The sequence below is a fragment of the Natator depressus genome, chromosome 3 (assembly GCF_965152275.1).
Source record: "Natator depressus isolate rNatDep1 chromosome 3, rNatDep2.hap1, whole genome shotgun sequence".
NCBI classification, from domain to species: domain Eukaryota; kingdom Metazoa; phylum Chordata; order Testudines; family Cheloniidae; genus Natator; species Natator depressus.
Window position 1 is genome coordinate 1,223,394 of NC_134236.1, and position 11,815 is coordinate 1,235,208.

General features: G+C 63.3%; 1 protein-coding gene across 1 annotated transcript; it reads right to left on the bottom strand.

Annotated features, from left to right (window-relative positions):
- Positions 1–5,018: 5,018 nt before the first annotated feature.
- On the bottom strand, positions 5,019–10,862 carry TCF23 (transcription factor 23). The gene is made up of 3 exons (XM_074946737.1): positions 10,170–10,862; positions 8,119–8,397; positions 5,019–7,595 (listed from the first exon to the last, which is right to left on the bottom strand). Exons 1-3 carry the CDS (start codon positions 10,410–10,412, stop codon positions 7,449–7,451), a joined length of 669 nt encoding a protein of 222 aa, XP_074802838.1. The 5' UTR covers positions 10,413–10,862; the 3' UTR covers positions 5,019–7,448.
- Between the last annotated feature and the right edge of the window lie 953 nt (positions 10,863–11,815).

Consider the following 11,815-nt stretch of genomic DNA (forward strand, 5'->3'; position numbering starts at 1 on the left):
TTGACTTTAGCAAAGCTTTTGACACGGTCTCCCACAGTATTCTTGTCAGCAAGTTAAAGAAGTATGGGCTGGATGAATGCACTATAAGGTGGGTAGAAAGCTGGCTAGATTGTCGGGCTCAACGGGTAGTGATAAATGGCTCCATGTCTTGTTGGCAGCCGGTGTCAAGTGGAGTGCCCCAGGGGTCGGTCCTGGGGCCGGTTTTGTTCAATATCTTCATAAATGATCTGGAGGATGGTGTGGATTGCACTCTCAGCAAATTTGCGGATGATACTAAACTGGGAGGAGTGGTAGATACGCTGGAGGGGAGGGATAGGATACAGAAGGACCTAGACAAATTGGAGGATTGGGCCAAAAGAAATCTGATGAGGTTCAATAAGGATAAGTGCAGGGTCCTGCACTTAGGATGGAAGAATCCAATGCACCGCTACAGACTAGGGACCGAATGGCTAGGCAGCAGTTCTGCGGAAAAGGACCTAGGGGTGACAGTGGACGAGAAGCTGGATATGAGTCAACAGTGTGCCCTTGTTGCCAAGAAGGCCAATGGCATTTTGGGATGTATAAGTAGGGGCATAGCGAGCAGATCGAGGGACGTGATCGTTCCCCTCTATTCGACACTGGTGAGGCCTCATCTGGAGTACTGTGTCCAGTTTTGGGCCCCACACTACAAGAAGGATGTGGATAAATTGGAGAGAGTCCAGCGAAGGGCAACAAAAATGATTAGGGGTCTAGAGCACATGACTTATGAAGAGAGGCTGAGGGAGCTGGGGTTGTTTAGTCTGCAGAAGAGAAGAATGAGGGGGGATTTGATAGCTGCTTTCAACTACCTGAAAGGGGGTTCCAAAGAGGATGGCTCTAGACTGTTCTCAATGGTAGCAGATGACAGAACGAGGAGTAATGGTCTCAAGTTGCAATGGGGGAGGTTTAGATTGGATATTAGGAAAAACTTTTTCACTAAGAGGGTGGTGAAACACTGGAATGCGTTACCTAGGGAGGTGGTAGAATCTCCTTCCTTAGAGGTTTTTAAGGTCAGGCTTGACAAAGCCCTGGCTGGGATGATTTAACTGGGAATTGGTCCTGCTTCGAGCAGGGGGTTGGACTAGATGACCTTCTGGGGTCCCTTCCAACCCTGATATTCTATGATTCTATGAAGTGCTTTGGAGGGTAGGATTAAAATTCAAAATGAGCTGGACAAACTGGAGAAATGGTCTGAAGTAAATAGGATGAAATTAAATAAGGACAAATGCAAAGTACTCCACTTTGGAAGGAACACTCAGCTGGACATGTACAAAATGGGAAATGACCGCCTAGGAAGGAGCACTGCGGGAAGGGATCGGGGGGGTCAGAGTGGATCACAGGCTAAATAGGAGTCAACAGTGTAACACTGTTGCAAAAAAAGCGAACATCATTCTGGGCTGTATTAGCAGGAGTGTTGTAAGCAAGACATGAGAAGTGATTCTTCTGCTCTACTCCGCGCTGATTAGGCCTCAACTGGAGTATTGTGTCCAGTTCTGGGTGCCACATTTCAGGAAAGATTTGGAGAAAGTCCAGAGAAGAGCAGCAAAAATGCTGAAAGGTCTAGAAAACATGACATGTGAGGGAAGATTGAAAAAACTGGGTGTGTTTATCCAGGAGAAGAGGAGACCGAGAGGGGACATGAGAAAAGTTTTCAAGTACATAAAAGGTTGTTACAAGGAGGAGGGAGAAAAATGGTTCTTGTTAACCTCTGCAGACAGGACAAGGACTTACATTGCAGCTAGGGTGATTTAGGTCAGACATTAGGGAAAAGTCCGACCTGTCAGGGTGCTCAGGCGCTGGGATAAATCGCCCAGGGAGGTGGAACTCCGTCACTGGAGGTTTCTAAAAGCAAGTTGGACAAACACCTGTCAGGGATAGTCTAGTTTCTCAAATGCGCCCACCGTGGCTGCATGCGGCCACCAGGGGCTTTTCTTGTGGCCACAGCCTCCTGGGTGCTGCTTTGGGGGGGCCAAGCAGTGGCCCCTCCCCAAGGGCCCCCAGCAGGGGTTGGACCCTGCCCACCCCTGGAGAGACAAACAGTGGAGCAGGCAGCCACTGAGTTCCCCACCTTCCCGGAGGTGCTGGTGTCAGACTTCCACCCCGGGGCGCAGGGCATCGGGCTCTATCCCCTGGGTGTGGGGCATCGAGCTGCGTCCCCCAGCTCACTACCTCCCTGTCGGCCTCCCTCCCTATCTCCCCATCCAGGGCTTAATTTGTCTCCAGGCTTACCGGGGCTGAGGCAATCTGCTGAGAAAAGGGATATTTCTATGTTTGTTAATATCACTTTTCACAGCAGACTTAGTAGCTAGGTGGAGGCTGTGAGAAGTGATGCAAACGTACAAGAATCACTTTTCACAGCAGCAGAGTTACTAGCCAGCAAAACTAAACCAAAAAGAATCAAAAGAAAGAACAAAAAAGACAAGAGTGTGCAAAGCACCTTCTTTGTGTCTACTCTGTTTAGGTCCAGTAAAGAATAGAGACAATTGTATGTTATTTTTATTACTGAGTCAGCAAAAAAAGCCCTAGATAAATAAATCACCAGGATTTGGACACGTATCTGTGCACATTTGTTTGGTTGTCCTAAAGTTAATGGCACTCTGAGGCCACCAGAAAATGTGTTGGGAGATCCCCTAGTTAATCCTTCGTCCCACCCTGAGTGCAGGGGACGGGACTCGGTGACTCTTGAGGTCCCTCCAGGCCGGTGAAGGGCTGCGCCTGCTTCTGGTTCTGGCTTCTGCCAGCCTCACTGAGCTGCCCCGGGGGTGGGGGTGAGCGAGTGCCAGGTTCTGCCCTGCCCCACCTGCTGTGCATGGCACACAATGGGAATTTGCCCCCCAGCTCTCATGTGGGTCGGTGTCAGCTACCCCAGCCCTTCACCGGTGAGCCTGAGGCCCCCCCACCCCAGTGCATGTAGAGCCAGCATAACAAGGCCAAGCCCCCCAGCCTGCCCAGCCTGCAAGACCCCCCACCCCTTCTAGCAGGCCATGCTGAGCGCTTTCCTGAGGCTCTCCTTGTGGGGCAGGGGCTCCCCTAAGTCCTGCGGCTACCCCTGCAGCCCGGGTCCAGCTGCACCCTGTGCTGTCTGCTGATGCCAGGCCCTCTCCGAGGGGCAGCTGGGCGTTCCCCCGCCTTGCCAGCCTTTCTCTCTGCCTTGTCTTGGAGCTGTCCTGTGCCGCCCAGCAGCAGGGACCCCAGCTGTGCTCCCAGCCCTCCTCGCTGCCCTGGAACAGCCAGGCTGCAAATACACTGGGGGCTCTTATCTGTAGAGCAGGAAGTGCCCCCTCCCCACACCTCCAGCTGTTCTCCCAGCCCCCTCCCCCCTTCCGGCCCGTGCTGTGGTTCCTAGCACAGCCCGGCCCAGCCGGGGGCTCACGTGTGCAGTGGGAAGCAGAGCCCTTGCTGAGCTGGAGCCGGGGTGCCGGCTACTGGCCTGGGAGTGCAGTGGGCACAATGCAGTGGGCTTGGGCACGGCTGTGGGGCAGGTAGGGTTACCACCTTTGAGCTTCAAAAAGCCCAGCCCCGCCAGGGAACCCTGCCCCTCCCCCAGCAGCCACGCCTAGCGAGGTAACACAGCTCGGCACGCCTGAGGGCGCATCGCACGACTCCTCACGCGCGTGACTCAATCCCGCACGGCCACTCGCGTGGCGGGGGCAGCCAGCCGCTGCCTGGCCCCCAGGCTGCTCGGGCATCGCCTGGCCTGTGGCCGTGGGAAGAGGGCAGCACCACGCGCCGGCCCCAGACCTGTCACACTGGCCAGCCCAGCGCACGGGGAGACACGACGCTGGAGCCCGGTGGTTCTCCAATGTTTTGTATTGACACAGGAAGCCGCTGAGTGCGCCCAGCCCCCTAGAAATCAAAGACACAAACCTTGCTGTCCCGCCTGGCCGGGGTGGGGTCACAGCGCACGACCCCCGCTGGAGAACCCTGCTTTGGCCCCATGTCAAACAGCCCAGCCCAGGCCGGTCTTTTCCTGGCAACTGCAAATCCCTAAAAAACAGGGCCAGGCCGGTCAAATCCCAGCCAGGCAGTAACCCCAGGGCAGGGTCGTGGGGGAGGGCTGGGGTGGGGGTCGCTGCATGCACAGAGCTGGGCCCTGAGTGCCGGGGGCTGGGCAAGGGCAGAACTGAACCCGTGGCCAAGGGCAGCCCCTCTCCAGACATGAATGGGGGGGTGATTTGTCCTGGCCCCTAGGCAGGCTCCAGCTGCCAGAGGCTGAAGCTCCAACCCCCGCCCCCCCAACACCCTGCAGCACCGAACTCCCCCCCCGCATTTGCTCTGCAGGCTCAAAGCACAGCAGCAGGGGTCCCAGGCCCTGTCTGTTCGTCCCTCCATTCGTCCAGATCCCTGGCCCAGCTCGTGGACGGGGAGACCAGGTGTCTGGGGCAGCTGCATCCAGCCATCCCCAGCGAGGGGGCCCCCCGGCTCTGCTCCCAGTGGCTCCTTGCTGAGAGCCGGGGGCACGCAGGGCTGGCACAGGGCTGGCTGGGGGGCAGTGCTCCCCAGGCCCCAGCTGTGCTGCGAAGGACCCCCCTTCCCGGCAGAGGCAGCTGAGCGGAGGAGAAGGCGGCCTCGTTAGTGAGCGGGACGCTGTCCAGGTGCCGGACAGATTTACGGCCCTAGCCTTGGCCCTGGCCTCTTTCCCATGGAGCTGGGTTGCTGGTTCCTCTCACTGCACCGGCAGCTCCTCCAGAGCCTCCCACCCGCAGCACCAGGAGTCGGCTGCCTGGCTGGGCCCCCCTTTCGCTTGGCCGGGCCCAGCTGCACCCCAGCTGTGCATTGGCCCAGCCCCCCATGGGGGCAGGGAGCGCCCAGGGGACAGAGCCCAAGCGTTGGGTTGCACAAGGAAGGAGGTGGTGAATAATCCAGAGACACCATGTGCAGTGCGGGGCCCTCCCCTGCCAAGGAGAGAGCAGAGCGGGAGGGTCAGCAGAGAGCAACACGGGCTGGAAAATCTCTGCTGTGCAGAGACAGATGATTGGGCTTGTTGCCTTCCAGGGGGACAGAGAAGGGATGTGCTACAAGTCTGTAAAACCAGGATGCTCAGAGAAGGCAGATTCTGCTCTCCAAACCCCACAGCACAAGGCTAAGGGGACCATCAAGGACATTCAAAGGGAGTAATGCAGACTTGGTTACATGCTGCATAATTAGCCTGCGGAACTCACTGCCACAGGAAGTTGTGAGGCAAGTACCTGGCAAGGTTCAAAGAGGGGCTGCCTCTGGCTCACAGGACTCTCCAGCACCGGTGTAAGTGAGAGTCACTGTTTGGAAGGCAGTGGTTGAAACCTGCTCACTCTTTAAGAGCTGATTCTTCTGAGTGCTGGGTGAATTCCCGTGTCTCAGCTTGGCCGGAGAATGGCTGTGCTCAGGGGCCCCGCTGTAGGCCCTGTGGTCCCAGCAAGGGGACCCAGAGATTTAGGGACACCCCAACACGGCTACATTTGGTAACATGCCTGGCACACATCTGGGGCTGAGACTGGCTGATCTCACCGCGGGGCCTGGTTTCAGCTGCTGCCCCCTACGGCCCCTCTGGGAAACAGGCAAGGCTGGGGGAGCCACCAGCAGTCCCTTGTGCCTGTTCCCAGGCAGGCTGTGGCCACTGAGCCCGCCCGGGTGGCACCCAAGCCCTGCATGCCGGAGTCCTGCCCTGGCAGCTCTTGGCCAGGCTGTGCTGTGTATGGTCGGTTTTCCAGGGAGCAGTTCCTGCTTCTGGCACTGGCACTGCCAACTCCAGAGCCAGTCGCCCAGGAGAAGAGCAGGGCTGCGAGAAAAGGCAGCTGAAAGATGCAAGGAAGTGGCTGCGGCCAGGGGACATCCCTGTGCCCCATGCTCCTCTCCACACCCTGAACCCCGGGCGCGAGAGTGAGCGACGCCAGGCCAGGAGCTGCGGAGGGGTCCGAGCGCCCAGAAGGGCATCCACACTGGCACGCAAGTCCTGGGCCAGGGACCAAGGCAGCACCTGGCCGCTGACCTCCCATGAAACAGGAACTCGCCTTTATCGTGGAAAATAAACCCAGCCAAGCGCTTCCCGCACAAACTCCTCCAGGCCAGGCGAACCCAGCGCCCCCCAGCGCTGCGCCCCCTGCAGCAGGCTGGTCCGTGCGGGAGGGGCTCTGCAGGCGTGTTGGACACTAGAAAACATTTACTGCCAGGGCCTTTCACAACAGCTGCAGCAGACCTCAGCGCGCCCCCACCCACGACCGCGAGCCGTGCCCAGACCACAGGGGGCAGGTACAAATCACACCGTACAGCGAAACATGCAATGGCTGGAGCTCTGTTTTGCCCTGGTTCAAATGTAAATCCGGGTGCACCCGTAACCCTGGGGGTGCTACGGGCCCACTGTGCATGGGCGGGAGGAGGGTTAGTGGTGCGGGGAGAGCGGGTTTGCCGTAAGGCACCCACTTTAATAGCCAAACCGCTCGAAGGTCCCCATGCCAGGGCACTGGCTTGAGTCAGGCACACAGTGCTGGGCAGGGCTTGGGGCGATCCCCCCATTAATGCTCTCCAAGCCACATGCACAGGGAGTGTCCCGGATGCCCGTCTGCACTGCAGGGGACAGTCGGGCTCCCAAGGGCACCAAGACGGGACCGAGGCTCAGTGCAGCCCATGCTGTGGGTGGGCACATGGCAGGGTCAGCACTCGGCCTGAACTCGGCCTTAAGAGCACTTCGGGGCAGCCAGTGAAACCCCAGCTTCAGGCCTCGAGTGGCTCCTGCTTAGAGACCAGGGAGACCTTCTCGGGGCAGATTAACTGCAGCTGCCACTGCGGGTTTCTGGGACCCCCCTGTGCAGCGCCTGGCACTGGCCACTGTGAGAGCCGGGACTGCGGGCGAGGTGGCTCCTGGCTCGGATCCCATCCCTACATGCTCCGGCGATCCGGCCAAGGCTACCAGCTGCGTCCGTGAGAACAGAACCCAGGAGTCCAGATGCCCAGGACCAGACCGTGCTGCCCGTCAAACCGGATCACACAGCGTGGGCTGGAATGTGGGGTCGGGGACCATGGCAAGGGCTGGGCAGGGCACTCTGTGATGTGGCTCCCACCTGCTTTCTGGCCTGAGGCCTTCCTCCTCCCCCATCTCTTCCCTCCTCTTCCTCTTGGCCTGGGAGCCCAGCTGTCTCCCCGCAGGGAGGGGATCAGTCCATTGCCTGCGTGCCCTTGCTGGCCAGGCTGGGTCGGCTGAGAGCCGGGGCAACGGGGCCAGCAGAGACCCCGAGGAGGGCTGGAGCCAGTGGGAGGAGGCGGTGCCAGCCGGGACAGCCAGGTCCAGTGCACTTGGCTGCTGCTGCCAGGGGTCTGGGAGATCAGAGATGGGGCGAGTCCGGGCCAGCCCTGCAGAGTGCTGGGGTCCCGTGGGGCGCAGGCAGCTGGCTCGGCCAGCCCCGGGCTCAGTTCCATGCAGGAAGCCGGAGTGCTGGGCTGCAGGCTGGGAGGTGTCACAGGGCTGCCCCGCTGGCCCCCGGGCTGCCCCCCTCGCAGCCCCTCCTCATCCTGCTGCTGGGGGCTGCGGGGGCAGCTGCAGGCAGGTCAGCAACATCCGCTCCCCAGGCTCCAGCGTAGAGACGGGACCGCATGGGCCATTTCTGCAAGACACAGTGGCAAGGGCTCTGCAGCGGGGCCACGTGCCCGGCTGGAGGCCCCCGGACAGAGACAGACAACCAGGGGTTGGGGAAGGCAGCTACTCCAGGCCAAATCCATGGGGCGCCCTGGGGCCTCCTGGCTCTGCATACCCAGGGGGGTCGTTCATGCCCCCAGCTGTCTCACAGGACCTGGCCCAGACGCCCCCACCCGTCACTTCCCTCAGACCAGCTGCCGCCACCCCTAATACCCCCCTGCCTCCTGCAGAGCTACACCCGGAAAGGGCTTTTCCTGCATTTCTGGGTGGGGGACGTCCGCGCGGGGCCTGGGGGATGGGACAGACCTGCCGTGAGCAGAGCCGGAGCTGCCTGCCCCCCTCACGCCCCTCGGCCTCCCAGCAGCACTCGAACTGGGGCCCTGTCCCGGGGCTCACCACCCTGCCAAGGGGCACAGCACGCATGGCCCTGTGCTGGCACGAGCCAGGGACCCTGGGCAGCCCAGTGCATGCTGGGGAGCCCGGCCTGTTACCTTCATGGGGTGCAGGAAGCTGGGCGCCCTCGCCAGTGGGGCTGCCTCGGGGGGCAGCTGGCCCTGGTGCAAGGTGTGGGTCAGGTGGGCGATGTAGCTGGTGGCCAGGACGAGCACGTCCAGCTTGGAGAGCTTGGTGTCTGGCGGGACTGAGGGCAGCGCAGCCTGGAGCGCCAGGAAGGCCTGGCGCAGGGTCCGCACGCGGCTGCGCTCCCGGGCTGCGTTCTCGGGGCACAGCTTCCCCGCGCTCCCTCTGGGCAGAGCACAGCTGGCATGGCCCTGGGGAGAGAGACGGCACTGAGCCCGGACGCGGCCAAAGGCCCCGGTGTGACCTGGCCAGTCCCCAGCCCAAGGAGTGCGGGGACCACGTCTGCCCACAGAGCCAGGAGATCCCTCTGGACACCCCACGGTCCCTCCTGGGGTCCGGAGACCCTGCCTGACACCCCACGATCCCTCCTGGGGCCCTGAGACCCCTCCCAACACCCCGTGGTCACTCCCAGGGCCTGGAGACTCTGCCCCAACGCCCCACAGTCAGTCCTGGGGCCCAGAGACCCCATCCCAAATCTCCCTGTCTCGGCTCTATGCCTGGCCCATGAGCCCAGGACACGTGCGGACTCTCCTTGGTGACACCAGCCAGCCCTTGGTGGCCAGGCTGAGCCAGAGAACGTGGTGCCTGGCACCTGGCAGTGCAGATGTGGGAGGCAGCACCCAGACCCTGAGCATTCGCCCCCTCCCTGGGCACCCAGCTGGGCACAGGGAAGAGCCCTGCACTAAGCCGAGAAACGGCCCCGGCCCGGCCCCATCAGGAGCCAAAAGTTGCTGCCTGCCCCTCCCCCTCCTGTCAGTGCCTCTCGGGGGCAGAGACCCGGCATGGAGAGCAGGCCACTCCCTGCAGCCTGGCTCTTCCCTGACCCTAACCTGGTCCCCACAGAGACCTCCAGCCCCGCCCTGAAGCCTGCTGGGCCCTTGGCTTCCAGGGTCTTTTGCGGCAGAGAGTTCCACGGGCCGCATGGCAGCGTTCCCTTCATCACTGTTAACTGCCGATTTCAGCTCCACGGAGCATCCCTGACTGCTCTCGGCTGGGGGGCCCTGCAGCCCTGTCCCTGCCCCGTTCTGGGCCCCCCGTCACATCCCCCCGTCACGCTGAGCAGCCCCAGCCTTGACCCTCCCTGCCGGGCCTCGTCTCCCTCGCCGCCAGCCCGCCCCCCGGCCCTGCTTGCTCCAGTGAAGTGGGTGCCCAGCCCTGGCACCGTGCCCCAGCGAGGCGCCCTTCAGTTCTCAGAGCAGCCCCCAGCCTGTTCCGGCCCCCGCTGTGCAGCCGGGCTGGCTGGTCGCTCCTGGGCCGCCCGCTGCCCACCGCGCCGAGGCCTGCCGTGCCCCAGCGACTGGCGCCCATGTGGTGCCCAGCCAGGGGTGCAAGGCGGGCACATCGGTACTCTGCGTGTCCAGAGTGTCCAGTCCCACCGCCCTGGTGCTGCCTGGCCCCGGGTCAGCCGCCCTGGCAGCCCCAAGCTCCTCCAGTCTGTGATCGTGTGACCTGCAAACGCTGCCCCTGCTCTTCGCCCAGTCCCCCCCAAGCTAGGTCGTTAACGTCTTGATTAACGGCCCCAGCCGGCGCAGAGCCCCCCCACCCCGCTGGGAACGGGTCCTTCCTGCCCTCAGGTTCCTCCCTTCGCCCCAGCCAGGCCGGCTGCCTTCCACCAGCCGGGGCCGTGCCCCAGGGTTTCAGAAAGTCTGAACGTAGAACGACAGCGGCTGGAGGAGCTAGGGGCCCCCCCGCAACCCGCACTCCTGCCCCACTCCCCAAGGCGCCCTGCCCTGCTCCTCACAGCGCCCCCTGCTGGGAGGGGCTGGGGCTGGAGGAGCCGGGGGCTCCCCCCGCAACCCGCACTCCTGCCCCACTCCCCACAGCGCCCCCTGCTGGGCGGGGCTGGGGCTGGAGGAGCCGGGGGCTCCCCCCGCAACCCGCACTCCTGCCCCACTCCCCAAGGTGCCCCCTGCTGGGGGTGCTGGGTGCGAGTCCCAGCTTGGGCTCTCCCTCTGGTCCTTACCCTGCCTGCAGCTGGGAGGGTCCCCGTTGCACTGTGCCACCGGCTGGGCGTGTTGGTGGCTCCCTGGCTGCTGCCCACCTCTCGCTGGCTTGCTCTCCTCCAGCCCAGGGGGAGCCTTGGTGAGCTTGGGCTGCCTCTCATCTTCCCGCCAGCCGGGGCAGAGGCTGGCCTGGGGGTGCACGTCGCCGGCCCCTGGCCAGCCATTCGCTTCCCTTCTGCTCCTGCAAAGGTGCTCTCGGCCATGCCCAGCGCAGCAGTGCTGCTAGTCCCCGGGCCAGCCTGCTCCCATCGACAGGTCTGGGCGGCTGCGCTGGCCAGGCGAGGGGTCCTGGGGAGAACTGGGAGGTGCTGTGTGCCGGGTGCCCTGCCTGCGGGGAGCTGCTGGGAGTACCCCACAGCGCTCGCTCCTTATCTGCCTCCTGGGACGTGTAAGGAGAGACGCCGCGGCTCGTTCCTGTTCGGAGCAGTATCCGGGCGAGCATCCCACGCTCCCCGGCCGCCCCCTCCTTGGCACTTTGCATGGGAGGAGAACGAGCGGCCCCGGCCGGAGCCTCCCTCCAGTTCTCCCAGGGCCTGGGCTGGGGAGCTCGGCTCTCCCCAGGGCAAGGGCACCGCCCGGTGCCACACGCCCTGCCTGTGCCTGGCCGTGCCGGGGAGCTGCAGGCGGGCGCCTGGTCCTTCGCCCCTCAGCGATGGCTGGGATGCTGGGCCTGGGCTCAGGGTCGAGTGCTTGGCGCTGCCATGTGGGGGCCCAGGACTCCATGCCCTGCCCTGGCTTCCCGCTCCCAGGCTGCAACGCCCGGCTCAGCCCCCCTCGGTGACCACCTGTAGCTCAGCTCTGGGCCGTGCTGCCGATTAAAGGGCAGGGTGGCGATGACGGAGCCGGGCTGCCTGCTCCAGGCTGTGCACTGCCCCCACACCGGGCGACACGCAGGGCAGGGCCCACCTGAGACTCCCAGCCCCATCTCGAGGTGCAGCGTCCTCTCCCCGGGGACTCCCCTCTGTGCCCCTTCCTCGTCTCCTGCGCTCCCCGGAGCTTGCTCTCCTGGGGGGCCTGGCTCCCCCCAGCACAGAGCCGGGGAAAACCAACTCTGGGAGCATGACAGAGAGTGGCGAACCCCCCACCCCAGCACAGCCCCAGGGGAGGGGTCTGGAGCCGCCAGCCCTTGAGAGGAGGCGGAGCTGGGTGGCCAAGGGCGCGAGGCCGTGATGGAGCCAAGAGCCCCAGAGCGCCGTGTGGTCCAGGGCGGCCGGAGGTCAAGGAGAAGGAGGAGGAGGGAGCAGCCGGAGGAGGGGGCTGCTGTGCGCCAACAGATGAGTCCAGGGCGCAAGGGGGCCGGGGGAGGGCAGAGTCCTGGACCCTTGGCTGCGGCTGGGAAGAGCCCAGCTGGGGCTGTAAGCAGGGCCCCGAGGGGGCAGAGTTGGGGGATGGGGAAGCAGCTGACAATGCCAGGGATGGGGGCGCTGGATCGAAGGCGCCTGCCCCGCAGCCGGGCGTCTCCTGGGGCTCCTAGAGCTGGGCTGGGACCGGTGGCAGCTCCCAGCACTTCGCACCCAGGTCTGCCAGGGGCCAGGGCACGTGTCCCCTGCAGGCGGCTCTGGGATCCTGCCCGTGTGCGTCACTGCGGGGGTACGGCCTTCCGGGG